Consider the following 15,122-nt stretch of genomic DNA (forward strand, 5'->3'; position numbering starts at 1 on the left):
GTCCCCATCTGTTCAAAGATTCCTAATCCCAAGTGCTACATTTATTTTCAGTTTTCTACATATGGCACTGACTGCTGCAACCTTCAGTTTATGGACAACAATGTAGAATTTATGAATTGTTCTCTAAAGACTTTCTGACCTCCATAGAGCACTAAACAATCAGAAATTGGAATTAAACAATAACCATTTCACAGTTCATCTTTCATTGTGCTAAAGGATTATCAATATATTTAGGCTTCTAGAGCTGTTGTGTAAGGTTTTTCAACTTGTATTGTCTTGTAGTTGGTGTCAAATTAATAGTAGTCACTATTTTAAGGTAGAGGTAGGATATTGTATGACTGGGAGAAAAAATAGAGTCACGGGATCAGGAGAGAGGTACTTACTCCAGTCCAGTCTTCGCAGCCTTGTAGGTGAGCCAGGCAGACCTACTCTCAGTCTTCACTGAATTTATAATCTAGTGCAACTACCTGAAATATTTTTGTATCCCCCGAAGTCCACACTGTAGACTGAGTATGAGGTCTAGGGCAGTATAGTAAGCAGCCAGTAAATTATGAGTGATTGACCCAGTTCATGGTCTGTAGAACCCAAGTGTATCTGTATACAAGTTGAAAATTAAAATAATCCTCATTGGATTTCATCAAGTGAAAGAATGTAAGCAAATATATAAATGTGGGTATATAAACATGCATTGGATGTTAAATTTATTTCTCAGAGGAAAAATGTTTGTGTAGGCACTCTTGATATATATATATATTTTTTTTTTCTTCCAGCTGTCCTCACCAGATTTCTCATGATTCTAGACTCTGTGGGCTGATTCTTACATATTATAAAGAAATTTCAAACTCACCCAGTTTTTATACAGAAGAGGGAAAGTGGAGATGCTTTTGAGCTTTCTTGTTGCTTCAACTGTTGTTCCCTTGTTTTCTTCTGGATCTGTCACCCTGTGATTATATCTTAATTTTCTTATTTGTTTAAAAATGGTTCTAGAGAGGTCGTAGGGAACAGAACTAGTGGAATGTTACATGACCCTTCATTATGAGGGTACTGTCTTGGAAGTGCCGTGCACCATGGACTTAAGGGTGGTGTAAATTGGCTATTACTGTCATTAGGCATTTTATTCACACAGATTGCCATTGCCCTAGCAATGAGTAGCTTCTGACCTCTGATCTACATGCTGTCCTCAAGAGCTGGTTTTGTCTTGGTGGCTTTATTAAATTAACTTATTCCATATGTGAAGTCATTGAACTAGAAAATACAGCCCAAATGGCACACCGTCTCTGTTATTTGCAAAGACGGCACAGATATCTTTGTTACTACCTCTCTGTGGGAGACATATTAGCTCAATAACCCACTCTCCGAGCTAAAACACTTCCGTGGCTTACCCCATGCTGTCCTTTGCGCACCATGCAGTTTCTCAGAGGGAACTTCAGTGATCAAGATGATGTCTGTGAGCCAGAGTGACTCACGTTTTCCCACAGAGGGTGCAGTTAAAATGCTGCATCGCTCCAACGACAGGGCACCAAGCCTTGCTTTGCACTGGCTCCCCCAGCTAGGAGGGGACACAGATGAGTCACACAGGATCCTTAACCTTAGAGACATTTCGTGCTGGAGGGACAGAGCAGTACTTTGAGGAGCTGTTGCGTGGAAAGGAAACTGTTGTGAGAGGGACGTCCATAAAGTGCATTAGCAGTTCCGAGGAAGAGATGTTGGGTTTTTTTGTTGTTGTTGTTTTTTCCTCACCTGGGCAAATCAGGAAGGCTTAATGGAAAAAGAGAATTGAGCCTTAAAAGACAGAAAGGACTTAACTATATGGGAAAACAATCTCTTCTATGCAAAGAGTTTTTATAAAATTTACTAACCATGAGTGGCATTTTCCCTTTTCATGGGACCTTAATAAGGGAGTAAAAGGTAGATTTGTGGTGAAGGCTAGGGCAGAATATGAGAGTATAGTCTCCTTTTGTGATTCTGCCACAAAATTTTTGTTGTTATTGTTCTGTGTCCAGCACCAGTGGTCAAAAGTTATTTCAAAAAAGGAAAAAAAGTTTCCGCCTGCCTTTGACTCGTGAAGAGCTGGATTCGGCCTGCTTCTCCCTCTGATACCAGTAAATCCATGGCGGTCGTGCCTTATGTTCTCGTTCCCCTCACAGCTTCTGTTGTGCACTCTCTGCTTCATGGTAACTGGTTGCACTCGCCAGGCAGCAGCTGCTGGAGTGTCCTGTTGACGTTTACCCTCGTATGTCAAACTCAGAGCTCTATTTTAGTAAAGTCAGAGTGCTGCCAGAGTACTCCTGCGTTCTCATTAGCCATCCTGCCCTGCTACTTAATGTCAATATTAGGAAATACCCTAAAATGAGAGAACAGAAGTGTTGCAGGAAAGTCATCATTATTCTGTAGTACAAAAACGACGACTTCTCTGCATTCTGACAGCATCATTTTTCAGTCACATCTTGCTGATCTGTGTGCCCTGAACAGAAATGTATCATTCCCTCCCCTTCCTTTGCAGACCGAGCTAATAGATCTGTCTACGGTAGATGTGATCCTCATCTCTAACTACCACTGCATGATGGCGCTGCCCTACATCACCGAGCACACTGGTTTCACAGGCACGGTATATGCCACAGAGCCCACCGTTCAGATTGGCAGGTGAGAGCCGTTGTTCTTACCCCAGGAGAAAGTGGCTGAAGCACTTCTTCCTTCCCTGGGGACCGTGTGATAATGTCATGCCACGAGTGATTGCTGTCTCCTCCTGAGTAGCTAACCCAAAGAATTAGCATAAATAGACGACTCTCTAAATACCTCACCGGAATCGCCTTGAGGTTAATGCAGCTGAGTACTCTTGGTCTTTTTTGTTGTTGTTGTTGTTTTTGAAACAAAGACCGGAGGAAGGTGTTGGCGGAGACAGCTCCTCTGTGCAGGTGATACTAATTAGGGAAGGTAATGTTGAGTAAGACACCACAGAGTTGCAAGGTGAAGAGCTTCAGGAGAAAGCAGCATAACACATTTAAAAAAAGAAGAAATTTTATTACTTTTCTTTGAGAATTTCCCTCCTTTATGATTTAGCGCAGACTATAAATGGAGACAGCTTGCAGAAAACAGGGTAAGTAATTAGATGGTTGAGTTGACTGCTTTTGACAGAGTGCAACTCAGAACTCTAAGGAGCAAAAGGAGCCTTCCTTTGACTCTGAGAACACTCCGCCATCCATCCCTCTGCCCCTCCCAAGCCTTTATGACACAGGTGGTTGCTTCAAGTAGCCCTAGCATCATTCAGTGAGAGAAAAGTTGTGTGAAGAAAATCACCAATACGTCTAGGTGGCTTAGTTGGTTATGCAACTGCCTTCAGCTCAGGTCATGATCCCAGGATCCTGGGATTGAGCCCCGCATCAGGCTCCCTGCTCAGTAGAGAGTCTGCTTCCCCCTTTCCTGCTCCCCGTACTTGTGCTCTCTTTCTCTCTGTCAAATAAATTAATAAAATCTCTTTTAAAAGAAAATTACCTACCCCAGAAAAAAGCGTTGAAGCAAACTAGCAAGTATGGTGAAAGGTAAAGATATCAAGACTCAAAAGAGGGGATCAAAGTGTTGATACAGACTCTTAGCTTTGGGTACCAGTGTCTTGCAGAAGTGCAACAAGGTAGAATTAACCAGAGATGAAACCAAATATGCCTTGGTTTTTTGTGTCAGCTCCCATTAAAGAGCATGTAATGTATACAGAGAAACATCAGGGAATCTGAGGAAGAGACATTACAAGGAAGTAAAACAGAGACGATGGATCAGTTGCAGGGAAAGGATAGGCTGAAAACATGAGATTCTAGTCTGAAAAAGTTACAGCATGAGGAAGGACACACCAGACTCCAGAGAGCTACAGCCAGAACAATAATGAGCCTAGATCCCAGATCTTTGAATGCTGGAACTAGTGCTGCTCCTTCAAGATGAAAGGAGGAGATGGGATTAGGAATAAATAAATCTGATGAAAATGAAATGGAAGTTATTCAATATTCAAATGCTAGTAAATTGATGGCTTTGCATGTCTCTGTGTTCATTGGGAGAGGATTTCAGTTAATATGGATCATCTGTACTGGATTCTGAAAGGGGATTCAAGAGATTAAAAATCTATTTCTCACTTTTCGATCATTCTCTAGCCTTGCAGGAGTCTGTCTCTGTGCCATGTCGTCCTCAGAGTACATGTATCATGGATCCTCTCGAGTGAGGCATTTCTTCGGTTCCTTCAGTTGTGATTCCATTGTAATCCATCTTGTGGTCTGCACACACAACCTATCCCTTTGCAGGTGCTTGAGTTAGGCTTTTAGGAGTAATCCTTAGAGTATTTTTACACATGGAATTTTGTAAATCCCCAAAATACATGTCAAGAAAACGTACTTTTCCAATTTAAAATGTCCAGTTAATATTGTCATTAAAAAAAAATCCTGCCCCACCCTGCTACCACCACAATCAGGCACTTCACAGTTATTTGACTTTTCCCCCTTTTATATTTTTAGTTATATAAAGGCAGAGATCTTAAGAGCGAGAGTTAAACCACAGGCTTGTATATTTCAGTGTTCAAAGATAAGATGCATGCGAGGTTTGTTTTAAAGGTGCATTAAATCATTTATGTTCAAAATGTTTAACATGGAAGTTCAATGAGATGGCTGGGGTTTGGTTCAGGTTTATGTAGAAGAGTGTCCAAGTTTATATGCAACAGAGAGAAAGATGATTGGGGTCGGGGGAAGGCAGGCCAGCCCATTTGTCTTGGCTGCAATGTTAGGAGTATAGTGTTTTTCTTCTCCCTTTATGACGTTTACCACTTTTCTCTTTAATTCAGGCTTCTCATGGAAGAGCTGGTGAATTTCATTGAGAGAGTGCCCAAGGCTCAGTCTGCCTCCTTGTGGAAGAACAAGGATATTCAGCGGTGAGCAATAGGCCTGTATGTTCCTCTGGACAGTAGACCCTAGGTTTTGCAAAACAGTCTCATTTATTTTCTTATGTTACACTCTAACATTTATACTGTTAGAACTAGAGATTTTCTTTTCCCTGTTTTAGGGAAGGGCTGTGTTTGATTCAACCAGCACACAGTGGGAGGCAACCATGCCTTGTCCAAGGTACTGTGCTGTGTCTGAGTTTTTAAAAATTAGTAAAACAATTGGCACTGTCTTTGAGGTGCTCAGGGGTTGATGGAAAATCAGACCATTAACAGTTAAATTGCAGTCTTCGGTGGCATATATCGTAAGAGGTGCCTTTCATGGTGCTGTAGACCATCAGAAAATGAGAACTTTCTGTGTATGGAAGCCGAGGAGGACGTTACTTAGGAGATGACAATGAAAGTGGGTCTTGGAGGAAGAAGACGACTCTTCAGGATAGAAAAGATCAGGAAGTGCGTTCAAACACAGCATGATGGAATATAGTGTATTGGGGGACCAGGGAGAAGTACAGCGTGGATTAGAGTGGGAAGGCGGAGAGAAGAGGTGAGAGTTGAAACTAGAGAGGTGTGTTGGAACAAGATAATGAAGAATCTGATATGTAAAGTTTGAGTTTTATAAGATGGAGAGTGGGGAGTCCCTCTGTGGCTTATAAGGAGAGTGATGTGATCACATATTTGTTTGGGGGAAAGTAACTCTGGAAGCAGCGTGGGGGATGGATGGGGGTGCAGAGATAGGAGCAGAAGACCAGGGGTCAGACTGTCAGAAACCCAGGCAAGAATAAAAGCCTGAACTGAGGCAGTAGCAGTGAGCATGAAGAGTCTGACTTAAAAGACATTTCTAAGACAGAATTGAAATCAGTTGGTAAGAACTGTAAAAGAGGCTATAAAGTCATCCTTAGGAAGATAAGAGGAGAGCTGAGTGGAAGCCAAGGGAGAAAAGAAGTTTCCCCAAACCTGGGCTTGTCAGTGGTGTTAGATGCTGCAGAAATATCCTGTAAAATGAAGATGAGACCCTTGGTTAGGAAATCCTAGAGAGACTCATTTTAGTTGAGTAGGAACCCAAACCAGATTTTAAGAGGTGACAGAAGTAAAAATACAATGGCGGAGGGAAGGAGGCAACTTGATTCTACTTTCAGGCTCTCATATTTCATTGGACACCAGCCAGTCTTTAGCTTACTGCAGTTTCTCTGAGCCTCCCAGCTGCTGCCCTACCTCCTGGCACCACAGTGGTCCCAGCCTTCCAGGCCTCGAATCCAGGGTCTGGAGTAAAAACTTGCCATTGGCTTTTTAGGTAGTGGGTATCCCATACGTGCCTACCTAGGTCCACTATTTTCCAGCCACCTTGCCACTGACTTCTCTTTCCCTCTAGGTCAATAACTTGTTAGCTCTCTAGTTATCTGAACTTTGGAATGTCTTAGTTTTTGTGAATGTTGTTTCTAAGAGAATATGTATGTATAGGGGCACCTGGGTGGCTCAACCAATCAAGCTTCCTACTCTTGACTTCGGCTCACGTCATGATCTCAGGGCCCTGCGGGAAGTCTGCTTCTCCCTCTCCCTCGCCCTCCTGTGCTCTCTCTCACTCGCTCTCTCTTACTCTCTAATAAATCTTGTTTTTAAAAAAAGAACATGTATGTGTAGCTAAGAAAATATGCTTTGTTTTTGTACTCTAACTGTTTCAGAGTCTGAGCATCTGTGTGACCTCTGTGCATTCCTTTGTGTATGTGTTATTTGTTTTATTTAACTTAAATAGCACTTGCTGTGTGCCAGACATTGTTCTCAGTGTTTTACTTAATTCATATAAATCTTTAACATCATCTTACAGAAGAGAAAACAGCCACAGACAGGTTAAGTAACTTGTTCAAGGTCAGCCAACTAGTGAGCAGTAGGATTTGAATTCAAACCCAGGCAGGAAGTTCCAGAGTTTGTACTTTAACCATTATGCTGGGCTGCCTCTTGGGCACATGTGTCTCTTCTCAAGTGCATGTGAGCCCCTTCATGTGAGGGGAAGCATGTATAACTGTGCATGTTTTCTCTTCTTTTTTATGGATCTTCTTTGTATCTCTATTAACTTGATTATGGATATCATGTCTGTATGTCTTCATGGTAGGAAATGTTTTCTAGACACACACACGTCTGAGTCTTCTGTGTGTATGTGAGTGACTTCCTTGATCTAACCATACACCTACTTATGACAAGGTCCCTTCCCCTTCTCATTTTGCATTCTTACTCTCAGCTGCCTTTCCTCCTGCCCATTGCTGTCCCTCCTTCCCCTTTCTTTGTCTCTCCTGTGTACCCGCTGGGCCACATCAGACCTAGTTGTCTACACTTCCCTCCTTAGAAATTTTAGGACTTTGTTTTCTTTCCCTGTGGAACATGTACGCCTTGGCTTCCCTTACTTCCTCCTTTTAAATCTGTACCCTTTATAATATTCTGCCATAAATAATTTTGGCACAACAGAGGTGATGTTCAAAGGTCACTGTTTCCTGGCTCCCGAACCCTGGGCCAAGTCTTAGGAAGTCCCACGTCCTTATTTTGCCTTTTCTGCTGTGACCTTGAGCAGAGTCCTTGGCATTTTTCCTTTGCCTCCCATTCTTTGTGAAATACAGCAAGATAACTGGCTTACCAAAAAATGCCATCATTTATTAGGGAGAAGGGTGAATTGAACTAGAAGGAGCAGAGGGTGAGGAGGGTGGGGTTCCCTTTTAAAAAAGGATGCTCCTTGAGATAAAACCTGAACTTGCTATCCCGCCACCTGGTGGGCAAAAATCTGAAACTATTGAACACTAACTTGGTAGAGAAGCAAGGAGAATAACTCGCACTATGGGAGAAGACCTTATTTCCTTATTTCATATATTGTAACCATATTTCTGATTCTGGGCAAGTATTTTGCTTTGGCTTTTGAGCACAAGATGAGCCACCATTACTGACAGAGAAAGGGAAGAGTCTGATTATTGGAAAGAATATGCTACAGTGTTAGAGAACCAAACCAAGCAAGCTATGTCCTCTTTCTCCCCTGAATAAACTCACTATAAATATTAAAAGTGGTAAGAGGAATTTGAAGAGCTATTTTGTAATTAACATCAGACAAAAGAGTTCTTCTGAAATATTCACCTAGAATTTAACCTTGGGCCAGAATACTAAAAGTGTTTCATTTGAATAACATTTATACCAAAGGATTTACATCACTTTATAATTTCTCTCTGTCACGTGCCAGTTTCTGTCTAGTGTCCCAAAGTGCTGTGGTGAAACTAAATTGAGAAACACTGGTTTTTTGCTGTCCATTACAGTAGACATTTTTCCCAAGTGCTATGAGCTGTGTCTTATTTTTTCATTCCCTCTTTTTTTCCCCCCTTTTTAATTCCTGTACTCACCTTGTCAAGAGAGGCCTCAGGTAGGGATCGCAGACTCCGATGTCTCCAGGGATGGGGAAGGTAGATACAGGAGTAAGGTGGACCAGCGGCCACACCCGTCTAAAGGGGCAGCTGACACACAGCTTCAGCAGATTATGGCCAGATGGAAACGTGAGCCCATTGCTGCCAAATCCCCCCCCCTTTTTTTTCTTTTCTTAAGATAAACTCAAAATCTGGATGTTTTAAATGTGAGGTTTTTTTCATCTTTTTAAGATGTTGGCTCACACGTTAAAATAAAATCCTGTATGATCCAAGCAAAACACCTCTGAGTTGGATTGGAGACTCAAGCCCCCGGTTTTTGACTTAAACTTTACACAGGCTGTCTCTTGGTTAAGTGCCTGGAATTGATGCATTTTAGTAGCTTAAGTTATTTAATAAGACTGAACTAAAGAAACTAATAAATTAAAATCTTTCAGACTCATTGGTCAAAGGGATCTGACAAATTCTCTTAAATCATTTGAAGTTAGTTTGAGTTAGCTTTTGATTTAGTATTAGTATGTCTACCAAAAGAAGCTATTACTCTTGCTTTTTGGCAGCTATCTGACTCCCTGCCTTGGTTGACACTGCTCCTGAGATTTATTTAGAAGTTAGCCATCTTTCTTCCTCATTTTGATGCTGCAGTTTACTCTTCTTGAAAAAGAGATTTTGAAGTGTAGGAAATGGAGACTCCCTTGCAATGTAATTTTTGAGTCTCTGACTTTCTCATACTCACACTAGAAGTTTCGGGTTTGCAGTAGGAAAATTTAAAGTGGAATATTCCACTTAAGAAACTAAACCAGCTAGAAATCTAGTTATAATTAAGGAGAAATCATTACAGGATATTGTCATAACCCTCTTGCAAGCATTAAGGAATTGTGCACCGATATATTCCTTGCTAAAATGTTATGGCCATTTTCAGTAGTCACAGCTTAAAATGTGGGTTCATACCTTATCGAAGACATGAAAGAAAATATAGTTGAAGTTCCTCTGCTCTGATGCTTCATGGGCATTTATAGAGGAATTTATCAGGTCTAACTATATGGTAGGGAAAAAATTAAAGCTATGGGCTTGGAGATCAAATAGACCAGTGTTTAAATTTCATATTTGCTTCTTAGTAGCGGTAGCAGTTTATTTTTTCTAGGCTCTGTTTCCTCATTTATAAAAATTTTATAAAATAAGAATAATATTAGCAACTTTGCAGGGCTGCTGTGAGGACCAAATCAGCATGAGAGTCCTTAAAACAGTGCCAGGCACATAGTGGGTGCTCTGTAAACACCAGCATCCTTTTCCCCTTTAATGATACACTTGGCTGACATAACACCCTCTGAGTAATCAGCACACCTTTGCCTTCCACAGGCTAATTTATCTTGAGACGCCACCTTTCCTGATGAAAGCAAGGTAGTATAAGAAGGAAACCGTTTTTCTAATCCCACTGTTGCCTCCTGTTAGCACTGTCATCCAGATACCGGGACTCATTCTCCTTTTTTGTAAAACAAGGAAACTGAATTCAAGTATCTCTGAGTTCACTTAGGTTACAGTTTTTAAAGATGTCCAAGGGAGAGAAGCTCCTTCAGCCAGCATTCATGGAGTGGCAAGTACTTCGATGAAGTCATCAGCACTTGTCCTTGAGCTTTGCAGTTCCAGAAACTTAATCATTTCATTTCACTCAAAGTTGATTAGCCTCTGAGGGGCTGATTCGAACTAACTAAACTCCCAGGATATTGACTGACAAACAAAAATCCCATTTAATTACTTTATGCTGAGACATCTGCCTGGCTCCAGAACTAAAAAGGTTAGGACACTCTGGTCAGCAGGTTCACTTAAGAGATTAAGTTTAGGTAAGAGGAGGGTTTTTTTGATAAGAATAGAATCAAAGCAGAGGTAGTTTTAGGTATTCTGGAGAATTGTTTCTATAGTGCTTTCGTAGCCTAAGCAATTGCCTTTGTCCTTATTAGAGATAAATTGATCTAAGACAAAAATCAGTATTTATATAGTTTCAGATTAGTATTGAGAAATCCTTGATTATCAGGCTCCACTTTGGTAAACTCTGTAAAAATCACCACTCTGCTAACACATTTCCACTCCACCCCATCCACGTGTATTTTAAGTACACTTCGCTGTAATGAGAGGAAAAAGACTTCTGTTTCTTATATTCTTTGTGTTCTGCTCTTATATTCATTTTGCAGAATCCTTCATTCATCACACACTTAGAAAACGCCTAACCAGTGTTTTATCTACAAGCTTTTAAGTGGTCCTTGTGGACTTTAAAGTCTTAATCTTTAACACAAACACCTGGTCTTTGCTGCTTGTTGGATGCTGGTAAGATGGAAGAAGAGACAGCAGAGCTCTGGCATGATGTTAGAGCACTGGGGAAAGTTTATTAAGCACTCAATATGATAAGAAAAAACAAAACAATGAAATCTTTTAGAAAGTACTTATTAAACATTTAGACTTCGAGAACTTGACTTTGATAAGTTAGAAAGCCATAAAAATTAGAATTAGTTCCCACTGGGTTTCCTTATCCAGCTTATCCTGAATCAGCCAATAATCTTAATGGCTTCAAATGGCTCTAAAAATGCCACTCTGTAATTATGGCCTCAAGTAAGCATAAGCAGAATTTTAGGGAAAGCTGGGTTAGAATGTTAGGGGATAGAAGGAAATAGTGAAAAAGTGACTAAATATCTCAAAGGAGTAAGAAAAGGCTGTTAACCAAAAGAATTTGTGTGTGTAAATACGGAATTCAGATGACTTATTTGTTGATTAACTGCCAAGTGCCTGACATCATGGTAAGTTTGCAGAAAAGTGCCCAAAAAAGTTCAAGACATACTCCCTGTACCCAAGAAGCTTATCAAGCAAAGATTATGTACTAAGTGGCAAGACTTAGCCTGAGCTTGGCAGGTTAAGTAGGGTTTCAAAGAGGGAAGAGAAGATTCTAAAATAAGGGAAGGGTATGGGCAAAAACATGGCAACATGGCATGATGATGAAGAGGTGGCTGAATTAGTTAAAATCAGCCAGTGTACACCAGGAAGGAGAGAAAAGAATTGGAAATTAACATTATATAAAAGAATAGTGAAGCTTTGGTCTTTTGAAAAAGTCAGCAGTATATTTGACTAATTCCTAGTTTAAGTCTTTTCTTAAAAGAAATTCACCAAATTGTGAAAATTTTGTCACCAAACATATATGAAAAAGGAAACTTCTGGATATTTCACAAACTGTCATAGGGCTCAACCTCTTGCCAAATTTACTGGTACACTGCAGACAGAACTTGTTAATAATTGGCTCACTGGTTCCTACCTTTCCTGGGGCGCAACAAATGAACAGGTGTTTTGTCTTTTGTGTTGGGCACCGCTCAGTGCTGAGGATATGAAAATGCAAAAAGACACTACTATGTGAGTAATATGATATGACGGAATAAAAACATATACTGTTTTTGTTGTTGTATGTAACAAGGCTGTTCTCTCCAACAATGCTGTAGTAAACTGGTTGATAAAAATCATCATGAAGGTTTCTCTTTAAACAGATGATTTCTTTAGTTTCTTTGGAACATAAATTTATTATCTCTGTGCCATCTACTCTGAAGAGAAGATGAGAAAAGATCCGAGTTGAAATATATCTGAATTTTTCACACGTCCTTTGTTTGGCTTAAGGAAATCGTTTCCCTACCTGAAACACTCCAGTAATTTCTCTAGAAGTAGGTTCTGAACTGTTTAAGACAGAAGTAGTAAATGTTTCACATCTTAAGTCTTCCCTTTTTCCCTTACCGAGGGCTCAGAGCATTTACTGGCTTAATCTGGAGGTTGAATATATGACTGTTTAATCTCTAACAGAGTGGAAACACTATCCAAATGCCTCATTTGGAGAAAGACTACTCCAGATTTTAATCTGCTTAATTTTTGTAGGACCTTGTCCTAGGTGGGAAGGGGGGAGAGTATGCTGGGAAGGGACATCAAAGGAAGAAAGTAAAGCCCAGATGTTGTTTGCAGAATGGGAGTGCTGATTGTCAAGGGATGGGAAAAGGAGATGCATAGTAAAGAAAGAGGGTCTAATATATAGAATGGAATAATACTCGGCCATCAAAAAGAATTAAATCTTGCCCTTTTCAACAACATGGATGGAACCAGAGAGTATTATGCTAAGTGAAATAAGTCAGAGAACGACAAATACCTTATGATTTCACTCATATATGGAATTTAAGAAACAAAACGGTTGAACATAGGGGAAGGGAAGGAAAAATAAGATGAAACTAGGGAAAGAAGCAAACCATAAGAGATGCTGAACTTTAAGAAATAAACTTAGGGTTGCTGGAGGGGAGGTGGGTGGGGGGAAGGGGTAATCGGGTGATGGATGTTAAGGAGGGCACTTGATATAATGAAACTGGGTGTTATATGCAACTGATGAATCACTAAATTCTACCCCTGAAACTAACAATACAATATATGTTAACTAAATTGAATTTAAATAAAGAACTTAAGAAAGGGAGGGAGGAAAGAAGGAAGGAAGAAAGAGGGTCTAATCTAGCCTTGTGTATGACTTTTTGCCCACCCTCTAACAGAGGTAACTCAGTTGTGGCAGCCTGGCAAAGCTGAGAGCAGCGTAAAGCAAATTGACCTAGGTGGAAAGATGCGGTTGGGCTGCAGGCATTATTTGTCATCTGCCCGACCCTCTCAGGCCACTCCCATAATAGCCTTCCTGCTCTGGCATAAAGTTAAGAAACCTTTCTGCTCCTACCCAACCCAAAATAAGTCTTTATTTTTAATGAAGGTCAGCTCTAGGGGGCCCAAGCCCTGGTGCTCCCTGATCCTGAAGAATTTAAAGGAGGAGCTAAAGCAGGAGAGTAGCTTAGATTTTTCCTTGAGACCATGTAGAGCAGTGCTTGGGCCACTCAAGTTCAGTCATTGCTGCTCATTGAACTAATTCACCCCAGGCTGAAGTTTATTTACCATGGTATTGTGGGAAACCACATTTACTCCTGAGCTGTGGTGGCTGCATCTGGGGGGAGGGGGCGGTTAGAGACCATCTGTATTCAGCATCTGTTCTGTGTCAGACACTCACATACATTATGTCAGTTAACCCTCACAGAACAACTCTGAAAGAAAGGTGCTGCTCTCCCTTTTTCACAAATGAGTAAACTGAGGCTCAGAGGTGAAGAGTTAACTCTGGAATTTATACACAGACAAGTCTGTAAATCCTGTTTTTTTCCATCCTGTGCCTGGGAGAGAAACCTCTCCTTCCTCTGAGGGGTTGGCAGAGATTCAGCAGGAATGTGGAAGGAGAAGAAAAGTGGTGGCAGCAGCCCCCACCAGGAGCCGTCCAGAGGGGCCTTCTGTGCCATTTCCCTGTCTCTGATACACAGTCAGGCCATGTTCCCAAAGAGCACGTGAGATGTACACCTGGCCTTGACCACTGTCACAACACCTGAGAAAAAGTGACAAATGGTCTAGATTTTAAAGGAGTAAGTGTTGTCCACGCGAAATCAGAAGAAGACAGTGTGGTGGGTTACAGGCTTGAGGGAGCCTGGCACCGAGAGAACTGTTTGTAGCTCAGTTTATAGAACAAAGGCTGAGGCAGGACCCAGATAAAGAAGGGCCTTATAAATTCATGCTAAGAGCCTTGGATTTTATCCTGAATTTAATGGAAAGCCATTAAAGTCAAGGAGAGGAGGGGTGTGTGTGTGGGTGTGTGTGTGTGTGTAGATTTGCGTTTTTAATGTCTCATTTAGACCCTTTGGTGAGGAAAGGCAAGTCTGCAGGCAGGGATGTCTTATGGCTTTTGACATCTCTTTATTGCCTTATACCATTGTAAAAATTTTCTGGACTTAAGCTCCTTATGAGCAGAGGCCTTTCTGTAGTTCCTGTTAATATCTCTTACAGGACTTCAATGCTATGGCCATAATCAGGGCTAAATATTTATTGAGTAAATATTATAAAAACTAAAGCAATCGGGTGTACGTAGGATAGATAAGTGAAATAAAATCTTGTGTCTGTTTATGCAGAAGATAAAGGGAAGAATTATTAGTATTTTGTTGCTGGAGAAACAAAGGTGAAGAGTATTGGAACAATGTGATCTATATGCTAGGTTAGCTAAACTCACTAGCCACATAACATTGTTAGGATTATTTTTTCTTTCTTGCATGACTTTTTGTTTTCCCTTGAGTTAATAGGGCTCTTGTTTGCTTATTTGCTTAGTTTCCTACGTACTTCTTACTGATTTATCTCCAACCTCTCTGCCATTTGTATGGGTCTCTCCTCAGTATGTTCCAACTCGCTGGGTGTTGTAACAATTTTATCTTCTTGGAAATCCTCTCCCAGAGCCTTCTGTCTTTCCCCAGTCTGATCCCAGCTGCTCTTGGACTTGCTGCATGGCTCCCAGTTTAGGATTTCCTTCACCATTATCCTGAAGATATTTTCAGCTCTTTCTTCTGTTGGAAGCTCTATTTCCTGGGTCTTTCTTCATGCCTTCATTTTGCTGGGGACATCCTGAGGAAGAATGCACAGAAGGTCAATTTTCTGAACCCCTGCCTGTCTAAAATGCCTTAGTTCTACCCTTACCCTCCAGTGGGTAGAAATCTAGATGTGATAACAATTTTCTTTAGCTTCTGGAAAGGCCATTGAAAAGTCCAGTACTGTTCTGAGTCTATATCTTTGGTATGTATCCCACTTATTCCTTTGTGGAAACTTTAAGAATTTTCTTGTTCCTTAAATTTGTGATGATGTGTCTTAATAAAGGACAGTTTTCACTTATGTGCTGAGTACTTAGCGGGTCCTTACCATCCAGAACAGAGGTTCCAGCTGTGGCCAACCCCTGTTTAATGGGCCGAATC

At 40.9% G+C, this 15,122-nt stretch overlaps 1 protein-coding gene across 1 annotated transcript in view; it reads left to right on the forward strand.

Annotated features, from left to right (window-relative positions):
* INTS9 (integrator complex subunit 9) overlaps window positions 1–15,122 on the forward strand; it is a 102,255-nt gene that overhangs the window by 46,583 nt on the left and 40,550 nt on the right. The window contains exons 5-6 of the mRNA XM_080795429.1: window positions 2,504–2,643; window positions 4,817–4,903. Of these exons, the coding sequence (XP_080651555.1) occupies window positions 2,504–2,643; window positions 4,817–4,903 (227 nt within the window). The remainder of the gene's footprint in view (window positions 1–2,503; window positions 2,644–4,816; window positions 4,904–15,122) is intronic.

The sequence above is a fragment of the Martes martes genome, assembly GCF_963455335.1.
Source record: "Martes martes genome assembly, chromosome: 2".
NCBI classification, from domain to species: Eukaryota; Metazoa; Chordata; class Mammalia; order Carnivora; family Mustelidae; genus Martes; species Martes martes.